General features: G+C 54.0%; 2 protein-coding genes across 2 annotated transcripts in view; both read left to right on the top strand.

Moving 5' to 3' along the window:
• Positions 1–2,576, top strand: part of LOC110175088 (keratin, type I cytoskeletal 13-like) — a 4,837-nt gene extending 2,261 nt beyond the window's left edge. The window contains exons 7-9 of the mRNA XM_055152477.1: positions 847–921; positions 2,115–2,254; positions 2,336–2,576. Of these exons, the coding sequence (XP_055008452.1) occupies positions 847–921; positions 2,115–2,254; positions 2,336–2,447 (327 nt within the window). The 3' untranslated portion in view covers positions 2,448–2,576. The remainder of the gene's footprint in view (positions 1–846; positions 922–2,114; positions 2,255–2,335) is intronic.
• A 1,631-nt stretch (positions 2,577–4,207) lies between these two features.
• casc3 (casc3 exon junction complex subunit) lies at positions 4,208–18,860 on the top strand. Its single transcript, XM_055152457.1, has 13 exons — positions 4,208–4,401; positions 5,170–5,194; positions 5,748–5,803; positions 7,131–7,319; positions 9,429–9,571; positions 10,436–10,669; positions 10,907–11,140; positions 11,224–11,744; positions 13,816–13,977; positions 14,238–14,336; positions 14,416–14,582; positions 17,229–17,462; positions 18,567–18,860. Exons 1-12 carry the CDS (start codon positions 4,216–4,218, stop codon positions 17,406–17,408), a joined length of 2,196 nt encoding a protein of 731 aa, XP_055008432.1. The 5' UTR covers positions 4,208–4,215; the 3' UTR covers positions 17,409–17,462; positions 18,567–18,860.
• The last annotated feature ends 1,140 nt before the right edge of the window (positions 18,861–20,000 follow it).

Here is a 20,000-nt window from a genome sequence, read left to right as displayed (position 1 = left end):
AACCACACACAACCGCAACGCACACACAACACACACACACAACCGCCGCACAACCGCAACGCACAACGCAACACACAACACAACCGCAACGCACAACCACACACAACCGCAACGCACAACCGCAACGCACAACCACACACAACCGCAACGCACAACCACACACAACCGCAACGACACAACCGCAACGCACAACCACACACAACCGCAACGCACAACCACACACAACCGCAACGCACACACAACGCAACGCAACACACACAACCGCACAACCGCAACGCACAACCACACACAACCGCCACAACCACACACAACGCACACAACACAACCACACACAACCGCAACGCACAAACCACACACAACCACACACAACCGCACAACGCAACAACGCACACAACAACGCACAACCACACACAACCGCAACGCACAACCACACACAACCGCAACGCACAACCACACACAACCGCAACGCACAACCACACACAACCGCAACGCACAACCACACACAACAACAATGCCACATGCAACGACGCACACACACACACAAGAGGTCACAGGGGTCACAGGGGTCACAGAGGTCACAGGTCACAGGGGTCACAGAGGTCACAGAGGTCACAGGAGGTCACAGAGGTCACAGAGGTCACAGGGGTCACAGGGGTCACAGAGGTCACAGAGGTCACAGGGGTCACAGAGGTCACAGAGGTCACAGGAGTCACAGAGGTCACAGGAGTCACAGAGGTCACAGGGGTCACAGAGGTCACAGGGGTCACAGAGGTCACAGGAGTCACAGGGGTCACAGAGGTCACAGAGGTCAGTCATCAGTCTAAATGTAGTTTTTGTGTTTTTCAGAAATCGTCTCTGGAGATGACGTTGGCCGAAACTCAGAACCGCTACGCCATGAAACTCAACGGGTACCAGAACCAGGTGAGTCCCAGAACCAGGTGAGTCCCAGAACCAGGTGAGTCCCAGAACCAGGTGAGTCCCAGAACCAGGTCAGAACCATATGGACCTGAGCTCCAGATTGTGTGTTATGATCGCAGCCTCAATGAGCTTCATTTGGATCTGAACACTGTGGGAGACCCTCACTTCTACTTCTCTGGTCTGGACCTGGTCTGGACCCGGTCTGGATCCGGTCTGGACCTGGACCTGGTCTGGACCTGGTATAAAAAAACACCAACATAAAAACACCTGTCAGTGTTACTGCACAGGGGGGTGCAGTAACACTGACAGGTGTTTTTATGTTGGTGTTTGTTGGTCCAGTCTGGGTCCTGAAGGTCCAGACTATGACTCCAGATCAACACTTTGTCCAAAGTCTCCAGGACGTCCAGCGTCACACAAACATCACACAAACGTCACACAAACGTCCACACGTCACACAAACGTCACACAAACGTCACAACGTCACACAAACGTCACACAAACGTCCACACGTCACACAAACGTCACACAAACGTCACACAAACGTCCACACGTCACATAAACGTCACATAAACGTCACACGAACGTCCAAGTGTCACATAAACGTCACACAAACGTCACACAAACGTCACACAAACGTCCACACGTCACACAAACGTCACACAAACGTCACACAAACGTCCACACGTCACATAAACGTCCAAGTGTCAGAGCGAAACTCAAATAATGGACACAATTTATACAAAGAGATTTAGTCCAGACTTGGACCTGGACCAGAGGACGACACAGAGACATGACCTGCACCACCACAAGACCAATCATGCCCTCCCCGTGTGTCAGACTGAGTCAGATGCCCTCCCCGTGTGTCAGACTGAGCCAGATGCCCTCCCCGTGTCAGTCAGACCCTGTCAGACTCAGATCCCCGTGTGTCAGACTGAGCCAGATGCCCTCCCCGTGTGTCAGACTGAGCCAGATGCCCTCCCCGTGTGTCAGACTGAGTCAGATGCCCTCCCCGTGTGTCAGACTGAGCCAGATGCCCTCCCCGTGTGTCAGACTGAGTCAGATGCCCTCCCCGTGTGTCAGATTGAGTCAGATGCCCTCCCCGTGTGTCAGACTGAGTCAGATGCCCTCCCCGTGTGTCAGACTGAGTCAGATGCCCTCCCCGTGTGTCAGACTGAGTCAGATGCCCTCCCTTGCAGGTGGTGGCGTTGGAGGAGCAGTTGGTGCAGCTCAGAGCAGATCTGGAGCGACAGGGGCAGGAGTACAGCATGCTCCTGGACATCAAGACCCGCCTGGAGCTGGAGATCGCCGAGTACAGGAGACTCCTGGAGGGAGAGAGGTACGTCAGATGCCCTCCCGTGTGTCAGGTGCCGTCTCTTTGTGTCATGTGACTAAATGGTGTGTTCTGATTGGTCCACAGTTTGTCCTCCACCACCACCACCACCACAAAGACGCGCGTGGTCACCGTCGTGGAGGAAGTGGTTGACGGACACATCGTGAGCAGCTCCACCAGCGCCACCACGTCCACCTAAATCCCGCCCCCCCGGCACCCGGCGGCCAATCAGAGGACGGCCAATCAGAGGACAGCGTCACGTGCAGCGGCCAATCACGCGGCAGCTTTGTTTGTCACATGACAGTCACAGAGTAAAAAATAAAAGTAAAGGAGCATTAAACATTTGTGTGTGTCTGTTTTTTTGGAGGCGCTGGTTCAGCTGGAGATCAGGAGTGCAGGAAGTACTCAACTGTGTTACTTCAGTAAAAGTACAAATACACAAGTAAAAGTAAAAGTATGAAAGTACCCGTTTAAAAAAAAAAAACTTGAGTAAAAAGTCAAAGTATTTGTCTGATTGTTGTTCTAGTAAAAACTTCCCTCGTGGTTTTGATTCGTGCAAATCTGAACTAAAAACGACCAAATAAACTCAAAACAAATACTTTTACTGCGCTGTACTCTGAGTGTACTGCAGTAAAAGTACAGATAAGTAAAAGTAAAAGTATACACTCTAATATGTACTCCAGTACTGCATGATGCAGTTACTCTAGACCAGAGGTGTCAAACTTAAATCCACTGAGGCCAAAATTAAAAACTGGGACTAAATCGTGGATATTTACTGAAAAATGTCAACGTCATCTTCATGTTTTCTCTTCTTTGGAGAAATGTAACGTTAAACCTTTTCTTATTCAAATAAATGATTAATAATAGTTTTACTTAAATATTGAATCCAGAACAAATAGAATATAAAATAGTAACATTTTAAATAAATCATGTCTCTGTCGTCTCTGTGTGCGGCAGCAGCTCTGATACATGTTTGATTTGATCTCATGGGCCAAATATAATTATGTTCTGGGCCAAATTTGGCCCCTGGGCCTGAGTCTGACATGTCTGCTCCAGAAAGTAACAGATGAACCATCAAAATCACAGAGCGCCTCTGACCCGACTGACCCCATTGCCTCTGACCCGACTGACCCCATTGCCTCTGACCCGACTGACCCCATTGCTCTGACCCGACTGACCCGATTGCCTCTGACTTGACTGACCTGACTGCTTCTGACCCGACTGACCTGACTGCCTCTGACCCGACTGCCTCTGACCCGACTCCTCTGACCCGACTGACCTGACTGCCTCTGACCCGACTGACCCCATTGCCTCTGACCCGACTGACCCCATTGCCTCTGACCCGACTGACCCCATTGCCTCTGACCTGACTGACCCGATTGCCTCTGAGTTGACTGACCTGACTGCTTCTGACCCGACTGACCTGACTGCCTCTGACCCGACTGCCTCTGACCCGACTCCTCTGACCCGACTGCCTCTGACCCGACTGCCTCTGACCGGACTGCCTCTGACCTGACTGCCTCTGACCTGACTCCTCTGACCCGACTCCTCTGACCCGATTCCTCTGACCCGACTCCTCTGACCCGACTGCCTCTGACCCGACTGACCCGACTGCCTCTGACCCGAATGCCTCTGACCCAACTGACCCGACTGCCTCTGACCCGACTGCCTCTGACCCAACTGACCCGACTGCCTCTGACCCGACTGCCTCTGACCCGACTCCTCTGACCGTCGAGGTTACTGCACATCTGATCTCACAGGTTTCATATGTACTTTATATGTAATATGTCCTACATATACTACATATTGTGATCATATTGTGTGTAAATAAATAAAACATAAATAAACATGGTCTCGTCTCAAACTCTCTGAACATTCTGTGGCCTGTAGGGGGCAGCCTTCCGCTGCTCCTCCTCTCAGGACTCCACTTCCCACAATGCCCCGCGCTTCCGGCTCTCAGTCCTAAGATGGCGGACCGGCGGAGACGCAGGAGGCGCGCGTCTCAGGACAGCGAGGACGAGTCCGGCTCCGGCTCCGGTTCCGACAGCTGCGGCTCGGCCTCCCCGTCCTCCAAGACCCGGACCCGAGAACCGGAGCTCCCCGAGGCCACCGCCGAGAGGAGCGGCCCGAAGAGCGACGAGGAGTCCGAGTGTGTAAGTGCTGCTAACGGGGCTAACGGGGCTAACGGAGCTAACGGGCTGTAACCGCCGCTCCGCTCCGGGAGAGCGCCGCCGCCACCACCGCCAACGCCAACGCCGCGGCCCCGGGGCTGGTCACTTGGGCCGTTCACCGGGGCTGGTCCCCGGTCTGAACCCGAAGTGGGTCCGTGGATCCGGGAGCGTCGGATCCGAGCTCAGACCGAGACGAGGCTCCCGGAGTCTTGTTCAGACCGGACCGTCCAACTGACGGAGCCTTACCGGGCTAACGGAGCTAACGGAGCTAACGGAGCTAACGGGGCATCGTCTGAGAGCCGTCTGCCCGGGAAACCGCTCCGTTGACCGGGTCCGCGGGTTAAACCGGGCTCTACCCGGGTGAGGAGCCGCGGGAGGAGGCGGTGTGGTCGGGCACAGGGGCGGTCCGCGTCCCGGATCCCACCGGGGGAGGAACGGACCGGCGCCCGGGAAAAGGCGCCACGAGCCCCGCAGAGGCAGAGACCCTGCGGAGACCCGGGCCCCTGCGGGAAACGGAGCGGGTTTACCGGGGGACAGGGCGGGTACTTGTAAGGCTCAGACGTGACGTAGATGTGGTATTACTCGGTCTCTGGAGGAGGGAGAGTCCCGCTGGAGCTCAGGTCGGGAACTGAATCCGGTTTACTCCCGGTTTACTCCCGGTTTAGGCCTGGTTTAGTCCCCTGTGTGTCCTGGACTCACACTTGGATCACATGTTCTAAAAGCTTTAATATTGAACCTTTTCTGTTGCAGGAGAGTGAAGATGGAGTTGGAGAAGGTAAGACCACTGTCCCTCTTCTGTCCCTCTTCTGTCCCTCCTCTGTCCCTCTTCTGTCCCTCCTCTGTCCCTCCTCTGTCCCTCTTCTGTCTCCTCTGTCCTCCTCTGTCCCTCTTCTGTCCCTCTTCTGTCCCTCCTCTGTCCCTCCTCTGTCCCTCCTCTGTCCCCCTCTGTGTCCCTCTTCTGTCCCTCTCTGTCCTCTCCTCTCTGTCCTCTTCTGTCCCTCCTCTGTCCCTCCTCTGTCCCTCTCTGTCCCTCTTCTGTCCCTCTTCTGTCCCTCCTCTGTCCCTCCTCTGTCCCTCCTCTGTCTCCTCTGTCCTCTGTCCCTCTGTCCCTCCTCTGTCCTCTGTCCTCCTCTGTCCCTCCTCTGTCCCTCCTCTGTCCTCTCTGTCCCTCCTCTGTCCCTCTTCTGTCCCTCCTCTGTCCCTCTTCTGTCCCTCCTCTGTCCCTCCTCTGTCCCTCCTCTGTCCCTCTTCTGTCCCTCTTCTGTCCCTCTTCTGTCCCTCTTCTGTCCCTCCTCTGTGTCTCTGATGTTTGTCTTGTTGTTTTGCAGCGGTGTTGTCTGATTACGACAGTGCAGATCCAGAGGAGAACGGCTCTCACTCCGAGGTACAGACGCTTCCTCCTCTTTGAAAGTCCACTGTGCTCTGGAGCGCGACGCTCAAACGTCTGAGAGGTTTTTTGATTCTTGTTTCTGCTTCATCTGGAGATAAAAGCTGCTGTAAATATAAAATATACTTTTACTCAATCCAGGAAACACTGAAGAAAAGTAGAAAAACCTGTGAGACTCGAGGAAGTCGAGTCCCACACTGACGACGTGCTGGCGGCGTTTGACAAAATGTACACAAATATTTTAGATGAAACGCTACGGCAACAAAATAAAGTATTTTTTGTTTGTATTTGTCAGATTAAAGTCAGTGCGGTGCGCCACGCGGTTGCTATGGTAACAGTTTAGGGAATTTCCTGTGATGTCGTGATTTTCAGCCAGGAGGTAAAATTAGAAACTTGAACTTTGCCAATCTGGGATAAAAAAAACAAACAAAACATTTTTAGTTTAATCTTAAATAAACTGAATCTTAACGTAAGGATCTGGTTTCTGGTTCAGATCTGTGATCGTGAAAAAAACTCCACATGAAACAAAAACACAAAGTTCCTCCCACAGGCCTGAGTGTGCAGCGCCCCCTGTCCAATCACACACACACACACACACACACACACACACACAGACACACACACACACACACACAGACACACACACAGACACACGACACACACACACACACAGACACACACACACACACAGACACACAGACACACGCACACACAGACACACACACGCACACCCCACACACACACACAGACACGCACACACCACACACACACACAGACACACACATACACACACACACACACACACACAGACACACACACACACACACAGACACACACACACGCACACACACACAGACAGACACACACACACAGACACACACACACACACACACACACACACAGACACACACACACCCCACAAACACGCACACACCCCACAAACACACGCACACACAGACACACACACCCCACACACACACACACACACAGACACACGCACACACAGACAGACACACACACACACAGACAGACACACACACACACAGACAGACAGACACACACACGCACACACAGACACACACCCCACATACACACACACAGACTCACACACAGAGACACACAGACAGACACATACACACAGACAGGCACGCACACAGACACACACACATACATACACAGAGACACAGACAGACACGCACACAGACGCACGCACACACACACACACACACACACACACTGAGACACACACTGACACAAACACACAGACACACACACACACACACACACTGTGGTGCTCGTAGTGAACATGTGGCTCTGGTTTCAGGGCGCAGAGGAAGAGGAGGCGTTCACCGAGGAGACGACCACGCCCACCGCCGCCCAACAGGAAGTGACCAAAGCCCCTCCCTCCGAAGACACACCCCCTAGAGACGAGGAGGAGAATGAACCCAAAGAGGAGAGCAAGACGGACGACAAGAACAACGTGACAGGGGAGAGACAGAGCGGGGACGGACAGGTGAGAGAGAGAGAGAGAGGACGGACAGGTGAGAGAGAGAGAGAGAGGACGGACAGGTGAGAGAGAGAGAGAGAGGACGGACAGGTGAGAGAGAGAGAGAGAGAGAGAGGACGGACAGGTGAGAGAGAGAGAGGACGGACAGGTGAGAGAGAGAGAGGACGGACAGGTGAGAGAGAGAGAGAGAGAGAGAGAGAGGACGGACAGGTGAGAGAGAGAGAGGACGGACAGGTGAGAGAGAGAGGTGAGAGAGAGAGAGACGGACAGGGAGAGAGAGAGGACGGACAGGTGAGAGAGAGAGAGGACGGACAGGTGAGAGAGAGAGAGGACGGACAGGTGAGAGAGAGAGAGAGGACGGACAGGTGAGAGAGAGAGAGAGGACGGACAGGTGAGAGAGAGAGAGAGAGGACGGACAGGTGAGAGAGAGAGAGAGAGGACGGACAGGTGAGAGAGAGAGAGACGAGACGGACAGGTGAGAGAGAGAGAGGACGGACAGGTGAGGAGAGAGAGAGAGAGAGGGACAGGTAGAGAGAGAGAGAGAGAGGACGGACAGGTGAGAGAGAGAGAGAGACAGAGAGGGACAGGTGAGAGAGAGAGAGAGAGAGACGGACAGGTGAGAGAGAGAGAGAGGACGGACAGGTGAGAGAGAGAGAGAGAGGACGGACAGGTGAGAGAGAGAGAGAGAGAGAGGACGGACAGGTGAGAGAGAGAGAGAGGAGAGAAGAGAGAGAGGAGAGAGAGGAGAGAGAGAGAGAGAGAGAGGACGGACAGGTGAGACGTAGAGAGAGAGAGGACGGAGAGGAGGTGAGAGAGAGAGAGAAGAGAGAGGAGAGAGAAGAGAGAGAACGGACAGGTGAGGTGAGAGAGAGAGAGAGAGAGGACGGACAGGTGAGAGAGAGAGAGGAGACGGACAGGTGAGAGAGAGAGAGAGAGAGAGAGACGGACGGTGAGAGAGAGAGACGGACAGGTGAGAGAGAGAGAGGACGGACAGGTGAGAGAGAGAGAGGACGGACAGAGTGAGAGAGAGAGAGAGAGAGGACGGACAGGTGAGAGAGAGAGAGGACGGACAGGTGACAGAGAGAGAGAGGACGGAGGGAGAGAGAGAGAGAGAACGACAGGTGAGAGAGAGAGAGACGGACAGGGAGAGAGAGAGAGAGAGAGACGGAGAGAGAGAGAGAGGACGGACAGGTGAGAGGAGAGAGAGAGAGAGAGAGGACGGACAGGTGAGAGAGAGAGGAGAGAGAGAGAGAGGACGGACAGGTGACAGAGAGAGGAGGTGAGAGAGAGAGAGGACGGAACAGGTGAGAGAGAGAGAGGACGGACAGGTGAGAGAGAGAGAGAGAGAGGAGGACAGAGTGCAGAGAGAGAGAGAGAGGACGGACAGGTGAGAGAGACGAGAGAGAGGAGGACAGGACGGAGAGAGAGAGAGAGAGGACGGACAGGAGAGAGAGAGAGACGGACAGGTAGAGAGAAGAGAGGACGGACAGGTGAGAGAGAGAGAGGACGGACAGGTGAGAGAGAGAGAGAGGAGAGAGAGCAGTGAGGAGAGAGAGAGAGAGGACGGACAGGTGAGAGAGAGAGAGGGAGAGAGAGAGAGACGGACAGGTGAGAGAGGAGAGGACGGAGAGAGAGAGAGAGAGAGAGGACGGACAGGTGAGAGGAGAGAGAGAGAGAGAGAGAGGACAGGACGGACAGGTGAGAGAGAGAGAGGACGGACAGGTGAGAAGAGAGAGAGGACGGACAGGTGAGAGAGAGAGAGAGAGGGACGGACAGGTGAGAGAGAGAGAGAGAGAGAGAGACGGACAGGTGAGAGAGAGAGAGGACGGACATAGGGCGACCCGAGCCGCGCGGCGACCCGAGCCGCGGGCGACCCGAGCCGCGGGCGACCCGAGCCGCTCTGGCTCCACCTTCAGGACAAATGGACGAGTACAGATACAAAGAAAGTCCTGAAAAAACATGACCCAAGAACAACTGCACTATTTACAACGATAAATGAGACATTAGCAGGAACGCTCGGCCCCGGCTCGGCCCCGGCTCGGTCCCGGCTCGGTCCCGGCTCGGTCTCAGTCCTGGCTCGGTCCCGGCTCAGTCCCGGTTGTGTTTTTGTTGTAGGAGTCGACAGATGATCCAGAGACAAAGTCTGGAGGGAAACAGAAACTGGACGACGACGAAGACCGAAAAAACCCAGCCTACATCCCCCGAAAAGGACTGTTCTTTGAACACGACCTGAGAGGAGCCACACAAGAGGAGGAGAGGTGAGAGGAGGAGGAGGAGGAGGAGGGAGAGGAGGAGGAGGAGGAGGAGGAGGTGAGGAGAGGAGGAGGAGGAGGAGGAGGAGGGAGGAGAGGAGGAGGAGGAGGAGAGGTGAGAGAGGAGGAGGAGGAGGAGAGAGAGAGAGAGGAGGGAGGAGGAGGAGAGAGGAGAGGAGGAGGAGGAGAGGTGAGAGGAGGAGGAGGAGGAGGAGAGGGAGAGGAGAGGAGAGGAGGAGGAGAGAGGTGAGAGGAGAGGAGGAAGGAGAGGTGAGAGAGAGGTGAGAGGAGGAGAGGAGGAGGAAGGTGAGAGGAGGAGGAGAGGTGGGAGGAGGGAGGAGGAGAGGAGGAGAGTGAAGGAGGAGAGAGAGAGGAGAGGAGAGAGGAGAGAGGAGAGGTGAGAGAGGAGAGAGGAGGAGAGGTGAGAGGAGGAGGAGGAGAGAGGAGGAGGAGGAGGAGAGGGAGGGAGAGGAGGAGGAGGAGGAGAGGGTGAGGAGAGGAGGAGGGAGGAGAGGAGGAGAGGAGGAGAGGTGAGAGGAGGAGGAGAGGGAGAGGAGGAGGAGGGGGAGGAGGAGGAGGAGGAGAGGTGGGAGGATAAGTCTGAAGATCTTTAAAATGAAAATGTCCATGTAAATGTTCCTCATCCTTCTCCATGTTTGTTTCTGTTTCCTGTGATGCTGCAGCAGAAACATTCTAGACTCAAACACGATGGACTTTTTCAAAACAAAAGCCTGTGAGCAACACACGCTTACAATAAAAAATAACAAAAATGCATTAAGGGGAGAAAAATAATTGCCTGCAATAATGAATTAATTAGTTAACATGTTAATGTGCCTCACCCTAGTTTATTTTTCTTCTTTTCTTTGTCAGACCCAAAGGACGAAACCGGAAACTGTGGAAGGACGAAGGTCGATGGGAACACGACCGATTCAGAGAAGAAGAACAAGCTCCAAAAAGTCGAGAAGAACTCATCGCCATCTACGGATACGACATCAGGAGCAACAACAACCGCAGCAACAACCGGAACAACGCCGGGAACAACACTGGGAATAACACCGGGAACAACACTGGGCCGGCCGACAGGAGGAGGGAGAGGAGGAACAGGTGAGACGAGGAGGAGGAGGAGGCAGTAGAGGAGCCTGTCCCCGTCTCACCTGTCCACGTCTCACCTGTCCCCGTCTCACCTGTCCCGGTCTCACCTGTCCCCGTCTCACCTGTCCCCGTCTCACCTGTCCCCGTCTCACCTGTCCCCGTCTCACCTGTCCCCGTCTCACCTGTCCTCGTCTCACCTGTCCCCGTCTCACCTGTCCTCGTCTCACCTGTCCTGTCTGTGTCCCTCAGGCCGGCGGCGTCTCCGAGTCGGGGGGAGCAGCGTTGGCGGGAGGAGCGTCCCGTCCGGTCGTGGCAGGGTGGAGGTCCCAGAGCCCCGCCTCCTCAGGCCGTTAACCAATCGGCTCCTTCCGCGCCCAGAGCCAGAGCCCCGCCCCCCAGGAGCCGCGGCCCCAACGCCCCGCCCCCTTCGTACAGGAGCGATAGGACCGAGGGCCCAAATGTGCGAGGCCCCCACGCCAGAGGGTGAGTGGACCTGCCCCCCGGGTGTGACGGGTGTGACGGGTGTGACAGGTGTGACAGGTGTGACAGGTGTGGTTCTGTTGCAGGGACAGGCACAGCCCGAAGGTGGCGCTGGAGTTTACGGCAGGTGGGGGGGGCTTGGCCACGGCCAGAGGGGGGCGTGGCTTCAGAGGAGCGCCCGACGACGTCACGCTGGACGCTAACGAGGCGGATCGCGTCCTGAGCGAAGGCGCCGTCTATCACCAAACGCCAGAGCAGAAGCCACTCCCCCTGTCCTCCGACTCCACCCCTCAGAATGCCCCGTCGCCCGCCTCGACCAATCGGGACGGATCTCCCTCCACGGAGCGCCCGGTGGAGAGGAAGTCGTACTCTCTGGTGCGACGGACTCGCTCGCGGCCCGCCGACATGGGCAGCAAACAGACGTCTGTGGAGGACACGCCCCCCGCGCCCTCGCCCAAGTCCTGGGCCACGGGCGACGCCCCCTCAGGCGGCACCGGGGCGGGGCCCGCAGGCGGACTCTCTGACATGGAACAAGACCTGGCACGACTCAGTCTGGGTCAGAACTGGAGCCAGAGCCCCACGTCCTACATCCGCTCTGAAATGCGAGGTGAGATGCGGCGTGGCGCCCCCTGCCGGCGCGGCGCCCTCTGGTCTCGTGTCCCGTGTTCACTCGTCTCTCTGGGCACGTCTCATTTCTCTTTCCTCACTTCCTTCTCCTCAATCCTCCATTTTTCATGTGTCAGTCAAACACCAGAGCAGCCGCAGGGTCTGAAAAGTCTGAAGGGTCTTACAGTTCATGTTCCTAATCAGGGTCTTAAAAAGCCTGAAATTCTGTTGTCCAAGTTAAATTTTTTTCAGAAAGGTCTTACATTTCATTAGCCTGTTTTTTTGTAAACTGACCCGGGCTGCGTGTAAAAAAACAACATGAAATCATGTAACGTGAATGAACGTCTAATTTGGAGTTTGGACGAAGCGACAACAAGTAAACATCAGTAGATGGAGGAAGACGTCAACTGGATCACAGGGAAGTGTCGGTTTAATCCTCAAGGACTCTTAGATTGTAGGTCAGTGGTGTCCAATATGTCGATCACCAGAATAGTGTGGGGAGATCTCAGTGTCGGTCTCGTCTCGGACTCTATCGTGTTTGGACTTGGTCTTGTCTCGGTCCAGGTGAGATCATATTTCACTCCAGCCGCTGCTGTGGGCAGTAAACATGTAGCGGCGTGTTGGGCGTCTGTCTGTAGCCTGTGTGTTGATTTGGAACCCGTAGATAAAGTGCTGCACATCACAGTCACACACTCGCTCGTGTGTCCTCGTGTACCAGCGTCGTCCGACCCGTGTGTCCGCCCCACGTCGACGCGCAGCTCCTCCCCGTGTAGAGCTCACACAGGCGCCTCCTCACTGCGCTGATTAGAAGAACAAGACCAAATGCAAAGAAAAATCAAATCTAAATGTAAGTTCCACAGAGCAGATCTACAGAACAGAACAGATCTACTGCGACACGTGGCTGAAGTTCGTCTCATAAAAGTGACAAATGCACTTTGTGTATCTGTTTGTGTCGCTGTGCGTTTGGTTTGGTGAATGTGCAGAGGCTGAACACTCCTGCAAAACCAATAAGAGAAAGTAACTGCAGTTAGAAAGTTGAAAAACCAGGTTTAAAAATCTTACCCACTTTGTTCACTTTGTTCAGTTTTGTGTAAAGTGTCACTGGAAATTTTCTTACAGAAGAGCTTCTCAAACTGTGGTTGAAGGTCCAAAAAAAGAGGCACAGAGTGTTTCAGTGCAGCACACTTTGTCCTTGTATTAGATAAATCATTTTGACTTGGTCATTTTATAAGTTGCTCTCGTGCTGAAAGTGTGGGCACCTCTGTTCTAGACAGAGCAGTTGGTTGGTCATTTTTAGAATTGTTTTTCACCTGCACGGTGGATAGATGTTGTTCTTAATTTTCATTTAAGTGAAAAAGGTCTTTAAAAATCTTACATTTGGGGTAGGCAAACCTGGAAACCCTGAATACTCCAGATGAAGTCTCCAAAGCTCAGAGGAACCGAGGGAACCGCAGGAGACCTGGGGGTTCAGGACGTGGACAGCAGCAGGTCTCTGTTCTGCTGCTGTGAGTTTGATTTAAAGGCCTGTAATAATATAAAATATCCTTTAATCCGTGGGGGAGGTGGTGGAGGTGGTGGAGGTGTTCATGCGCAGACAGGAGCCCTGAGCTTCGGGTCGTTCACGTGACCCGTGACCTGTGAACTTTTAAACGTGGGATTTGGTCCAACAGTTTGAGAAGAGGAAACCGTCCAGAACATGAGAGAGTTCCTACTCAGGTCAGAACCTGCACCTGACGAAAGACCAGCGAGGAGAAGGAAGCCAGAACAATAATGAGACGTGCCCATGAGTCAAGTCTCTCTCCTGTCCTCTGTCCCTCTGTCCTCTGTCCTCAGGTCCGTCTCACCCTCTGTCCTCTGTCCTCAGGTCTGTCTAACCCTCTGTCCTCAGGTCCGTCTCACCCTCTGTCCTCTGTCCTCAGGTCCGTCTCACCCTCTGTCCTCTGTCCTCAGGTCCGTCTCACCCTCTGTCCTGTCCTCAGGTCCGTCTCACCCTCTGTCCTCTGTCCTCAGGTCCGTCTCACCCTCTGTCCTCTGTCCTCAGGTCCGTCTCACCCTCTGTCCTCTGTCCTCAGGTCTGTCTAACCCTCTGCACGTCCCCGGTGGACAGTTCCCGCCTCTGGACGAGATGAGCTCAAACCGAGCGAAGCGTTACTCCGCCCACCGCCAGAGGAGCGTCCCAGACCCCGCCCCCCCGATGCACCTGGGCGTCATGGAGGGACACTACTACGAGCCCAGTAAGGGGGAGGAGTCAGGGGGGAGGAGATGATGACAAAATGAGACACTTGACACTGTCTCAAGGATCATCTGAGTTCAATTGAAGACACGGACTAAACCGGCACCAAACCGGGACTGAACTGGGACTGAACTGGGACTGAACCGGGACTGAACTGGGACTAAACTGGGACTGAACCGGGACTGAACTGGGACTAAACCGGGACTGAACTGGGACTGAACCGGGACTGAAGCAGGTCTAACTGTACTCTTTTTGTGCCAGTGTCGTACCAGGGGCCAATGTACGGTCACAGCGATGGCCCCGCCCCCTTGGCGCCGCAGGGCATGCTGGTGCAACCGGAGATGCACCTGCCACATCCAGGTGAGTCCCTGTCGGTCCCCGTCGGTCGTCAGGTTGATTCGTGGGGTTTGTTTTCTGTCACGTTCTCCGTGTTCCTCAGGTCTACACCCGCACCAATCAGGAGGCCCCATCACAAACCCCGCCCTCTTCGGAGCCCCGTCGGTCTCCTTGTCGCCGGCGCAACCGCAGCAGCTCCTCCCACCGCCGTTTTACCCGCCCCCAGGGGTCATGACCTTTCCTTACCCCGCCATGTACCCCACCCCCCAGGTAAGACACGCCCACGTCTTCACGCTCTGCAGCGGGAGGCGCACGACACGACACCGCACAACATGACACAACACAACACCGCACAACATGACACAACACAACATGACACGACACGACACCGCACAACACGACACCGCACAACATGACACACAACATGACACAACACAACACCGCACAACATGACAAAACACAACACCGCACAACACAACATGACACAACACAACATGACACGACACAACACGACACAAACATGACACGACACAACACGACACAACATGACACACACAACACGACACAACATGACACAACACAACATGACACAACACACAACAACACAACATGACACACACACGACACAACACACAACACCGACACACATGACACAACACACATGACACAACATGACACAACATGACACAACATGACACAACACACAACACGACACAACGACACAACACAACATGACACAACACAACATGACACACAACACAACATGACACACAACACAACATGACACAACACAACATGACACAACACAACATGACACAACACAACATGACACAACACGACACAACACAACACGACACAACACAACACACACACACGACACGACACAACACGACATGACACGACACAACATGACACGACACAACACCAGAACCTCCGCGCAACACAACACCCGAGCCTCTTGAGCGGCTCACGTGTCTGAGGCCGCAGCAGATCTGTCTCGTCTGCTCTCGTCTCTCTCGTCTGCTCTCGTCTGCTCTCGTCTGCTCTCGTCTGCTCTCGTCTGCTCTCGTCTGCTCTCTCTCTCTGTTCTCGTCTGCTCTCGTCTGCTCTCGTCTGCTGTTCTCGTCTGCTCTCGTCTGCTCTCTCTGTCTCGTCTCTCTCGTCTGTTCTCGTCTGCTCTCTGCTCTCGTCTGCTCTCGTCTGCTCTCGTCTGCTCTCGTCTGCTCTCGTCTGCTCTCGTCTGTTCTCGTCTGTCTCGTCTGCTCTCGTCTGCTCTCGTCTGCTCTCGTCTGCTCTCTGCTCTGTCTGTCTCTCGTCTCTCGTCTGCTCTCTGCTCTCGTCTGTCTGCTCTCGTCTGTCTCTGCTCTCGTCTGTCTGTCTGCTCTCGTCTGCTCTCGTCTGCTCTCGTCTGCTCTGTGCTCTCGTCTGCTCTCGTCTGCTCTCTCGTCTGCTCTCGTCTGCTCTCGTCTGTTCTCGTCTGCTCTCGTCTGCTCTCGTCTGCTCTCGTCTGCTCTCGTCTGCTCTCGTCTGCTCTCGTCTGCTCTCGTCTGCTCTCGTCTGCTCTCGTCTGCTCTCGTCTGCTCTCGTCTGCTCGTCTGTCTCGTCGTCTGTGCTCTCGTCTGCTCTCGTCTGCTCTCGTCTGCTCTCGTCTGCTCTCTGCTCTCGTCTGTCTCGTCTGCTCTCGTCTGCTCTCGTCTGCTCTCGTCTGCTCTCGTCTGCTCTCTCGTCTGCTCCCGTCTGTCTCCGTCTGCTCTGTCTGCTCTCGTCTGTTCTCTCTCTGCTCTCTCGTCTGCTCTCGTCTGCTCTCTGTCTCTGCTCTCGTCTGCTCTCTGTCTGTCTCTCGTCTGCTCTCGTCTGCTCTCGTCTGTCTCTCGTCTGCTCTCGTCTGCTCTCGTCTGCTCTCGTCTGCTCTCGTCTGCTCTCGTCTGCTCTCGTCTGCTCTCGTCTGCTCTCGTCTGCTCTCGTCTGTTCTCGTCTGCTCTCGTCTGCTCTCGTCTGCTCTCGTCTGCTCTCGTCTGCTCTCGTCTGCTCCCGTCTGCTCTCGTGAGGAGTGTTTGTGTGTGTTCAGGCGCTGGGTCATTTTGAGGCTCCAGTTTTCATTAAAAGCAACATTTTGTGTTGAATTTGGAGAAATCACTTCTAATACGAACACACGTGTGTTGAGCTTTTGAAATGGTTCTGTTTTTTGTTTTTTGTAAACAGCTGATGGTTTTTACATTTCACCAAATAAACCTCATTTTACTGGATCAATCATTTTCATCAGTGTGTGTCAGTGTGTGTGTGTGTCAGGTGTGTGTCCGGTGTGTGTCGTGTGTCAGTGTGTGTGTCGTGTGTGTGTGTCGGTGTGTGTGTGTCTGTGTCGTGTGTGTGTGTGTGTCAGTGTGTGTGTGTGTCAGTGTGTGTGTGTGTGTGTCAGTGTGTGTGTGTGTGTGTGTCAGTGTGTGTGTGTGTGTGTGTGTGTGTGTGTGTGTGTATAGTGTGTGTGTGTGTGTGTGTGTGTGTGTCAGTGTGTGTGGTGTGTGTATAGTGTGTGTGTGTGTGTGTGTGTGTGTGTGTGTCAGTGTGTGTGTGTGTGTGTGTGTGTCAGTGTGTGTGTGTGTGTGTGTGTGTGTGTGTGTCATGTGTGTGTGTGTGTGTGTGTGTGTGTGTGTGTGTCAGGTGTGTGTGTGTGTGTAAGGTGTGTGTATAGTGTGTGTGTGTGTCAGTGTGTGTGTGTGTGTGTGTGTGTCAGGGTGTGTGTGTGTGTCAGGTGTGTGTGTGTGTGTGTGTCAGGTGTTTTCTGGTTTCCTTCTGGTTTTGTTTTCATCTGGATCTAAAACGACAAGTACAAGATCTTTAACTCTCTACTCTGTCCCCCCCCCCCCCCCCCCCCCCATGACCCCTCCCTCCTCACCCTCCATGACCCCGCCCCCCCAGGCCCAGGCCCAGGTGACGTACGGCGGTGTGACGTACTACGACACCGTACAGCAGCAGGCTCAGCCCAAACCTTCGCCGCCGCGCCGAACCTCGCAGCCCGTCACCGTCAAAGCCCCGCCCCCGGAGCTGTCCGTCAACGCCAACGCTCCGCCCCCGGAGCTGCCCTACGCCTCCGAGTGACCCGCCCCCTCCCCCGCACTCACGAGCCCCCCCCTCCCCCGGCGGGACGCGCAGGTGAGTGTGTGTCTGTCTGGAATGTTCCGCAGTGCGGCTTTATCGCTCGTGTGGAGACGTTGTGATCATTTGGAGAAAAACTTTGGCTCCATATTTGATATTTTATATCAGGGACAAAACGACGTCCACGTTTCAACATTTTCACTGTGAAATCATCAACGTGTCACTTTTGTCTTTTTCAAAACTAAAAAAAATAATAAAAATACAAATCATTGTGTCAGGTTCCCCACAGACGAGAACCTCCGGGGTTAAAGGTCACACACCCACCTGATCTTCAGAGCTGGACTCACGACACACTGAAAACTCTGTTCCACCTCGTGATGTCATCATGTGGAAGCACATACAGGAAGTGCTCCACGGTGTTTTTAAACTCCACACACCTGCACTAGAATCATCTGGAACTAAAGGGAAAAGGAGCTGTTCACTTGATGACATCACAAGGTGGAACAGAGTGTTTGGAGGTTTGGAGATGAAACAGACTCAGAATAAACAAACAAACAAACAAACACAAGTCCAGCTCAAAGTGACCAGGAACAACACAACAACAACAACACAACATCAGATCCTCAGGTGACGTCGGTCGGTTTGTGGTCAGAGTTTTAATCTTTTCGTTTCGAGTCTTTGGGCCAAACCAGAGTCACCTGCCCATAAACATCCACTGACAGGGTCACCTGTCACCTGTCACCTGTCTCCTGTCACCTGTCTCCTGTCTCCTGTCACCTGTCACCTGTCTCCTGTCACCTGTCACCTGTCTCCTGTCTCCTGTCACCTGTCTCCTGTCACCTGTCTCCTGTCTCCTGTCTCCTGTCTCCTGTCACCTGTCTCCTGTCTCCTGTCACCTGTCACCTGTCTCCTGTCTCCTGTCACCTGTCTCCTGTCTCCTGTCACCTGTCTCCTGTCTCCTGTCACCTGTCTCCTGTCTCCTGTCACCTGTCTCCTGTCTCCTGTCTCCTGTCTCCTGTCTCCTGTCTCCTGTCACCTGTCTCCTGTCTCCTGTCACCTGTCTCCTGTCTCCTGTCACCTGTCTGTCTCCTGTGTCCATGGAGACGAGTTATTAGTGACATCATCATTACTGTGTGTGATGTCATTTCCTGGTGTTTGCAGACGGCCCGGCGGGAGCAGCAGACCGGAGCGAGCGTGGACGACCTTTGACCTGTGGGATGTTTCCAGACGGAGAGCGGCAGGAGGACTTTTCTTTCTTTTCTAATGATTTTTTTTACGGTTTGGCGTTGCCGCCGTGTGTTCGGTTCAAGCGTTCTGTTCGTACTGTTCCAGACGCCGTGTTAATAAAGTTTCTTTGTATGTGTCATGTGATCACAGCGCTCGCGTCTGATTGGTTCATGTTTTAGTTTAAAGAGACTATTTGCTGCTGAAAAAATCAATAAATCTGTAACAAAGCACCTGCCTCTGACACTTCACCTGTCCACCTGTCTGTATGTGTGTGTCTGTGTATATGTGTGTGTGTATGTGTGTGTCTGTATGTATGTGTGTCTGTGTGTGTGTGTGTATGTGTGTGTGTGTGTGTGTCTGTATGTGTGTGTGTGTCTCTGTGTGTGTGTATGTGTGTCTGTGTGTGTGTGTGTGTGTCTGTCTGTGTGTGTATGTATGTGTGTGTGTGTGTCTGTGTGTGTATGTGTGTGTGTATGTGTCTGTCTGTGTGTGTATGTAATGTGTGTGTGTATGTGTCTGTGGTCTGTACACATGTTCATATTTCTCCTCATCTTGGGTCAAACAGGAAGTGCTCCAGAGGCTCTTGTGACTTCGTTGTTTTGGTCTAAATTGTTCGTAAAACCTGAGACACAGAATCACACACACAGTGAACACACACACACTGAACACACACACAGTGAACACACACACACACACACACACAGTGAACACACACACACACAGTCACACACACACACACTGAACACACACACACACACAGTGAACACACACACACACACACACACACACACACACACACAGTGAACACACACACACACACACACACAGTGAACACACACACACAGTGAACACACACACACTGAACACACACACAGTGAACACACACACACACACACACAGTGAACACACACACACTGAACACACTCACTGAACACACAGGACTTTTCTACAGACGACGGCTCATGTGTGGTCGGGCTCCATGAGCTCTGGCTCTCTGACCTTTGACCTTTGACCCACTCTACGTGACCCGGAGTTTGTTCCTCACGTGGACTCAGACCCTCAGAGCGCCGACCTCACTGAGCCTCATCTGACTGGAGCCGAGCTGTGGTGACGTCACTCAGGACACGCCCACAGGCTGACGAGACGTGTGTGTGTGCGCACGTGTGTGACGCGTGTGTGCGTGTGCACGTTACGGTGACAGCTGGGAGACGCGCGCGAGCTTGGCTCCTGATTGGCTGATTGATGGTGACGTCTCGTGCGTGTGTCGGTCTAAACAAAGTGTGTGTGTGCGCGCGTGTATGCGCGCGTGCGTGTGGCCTATTCATTTAGGTAATAGAGTAGCGCTGTGGCGCGTGCGCGGCCCGGAGG

The sequence above is a fragment of the Boleophthalmus pectinirostris genome, unplaced genomic scaffold (assembly GCF_026225935.1).
Source record: "Boleophthalmus pectinirostris isolate CB_2022bp ecotype Guang Dong unplaced genomic scaffold, ASM2622593v1 HiC_scaffold_17, whole genome shotgun sequence".
NCBI lineage: Eukaryota > Metazoa > Chordata > Actinopteri > Gobiiformes > Gobiidae > Boleophthalmus > Boleophthalmus pectinirostris.
Note: the sequence above shows the minus strand (reverse complement) of the source record. Positions and strands in the feature narration are given on the sequence as shown.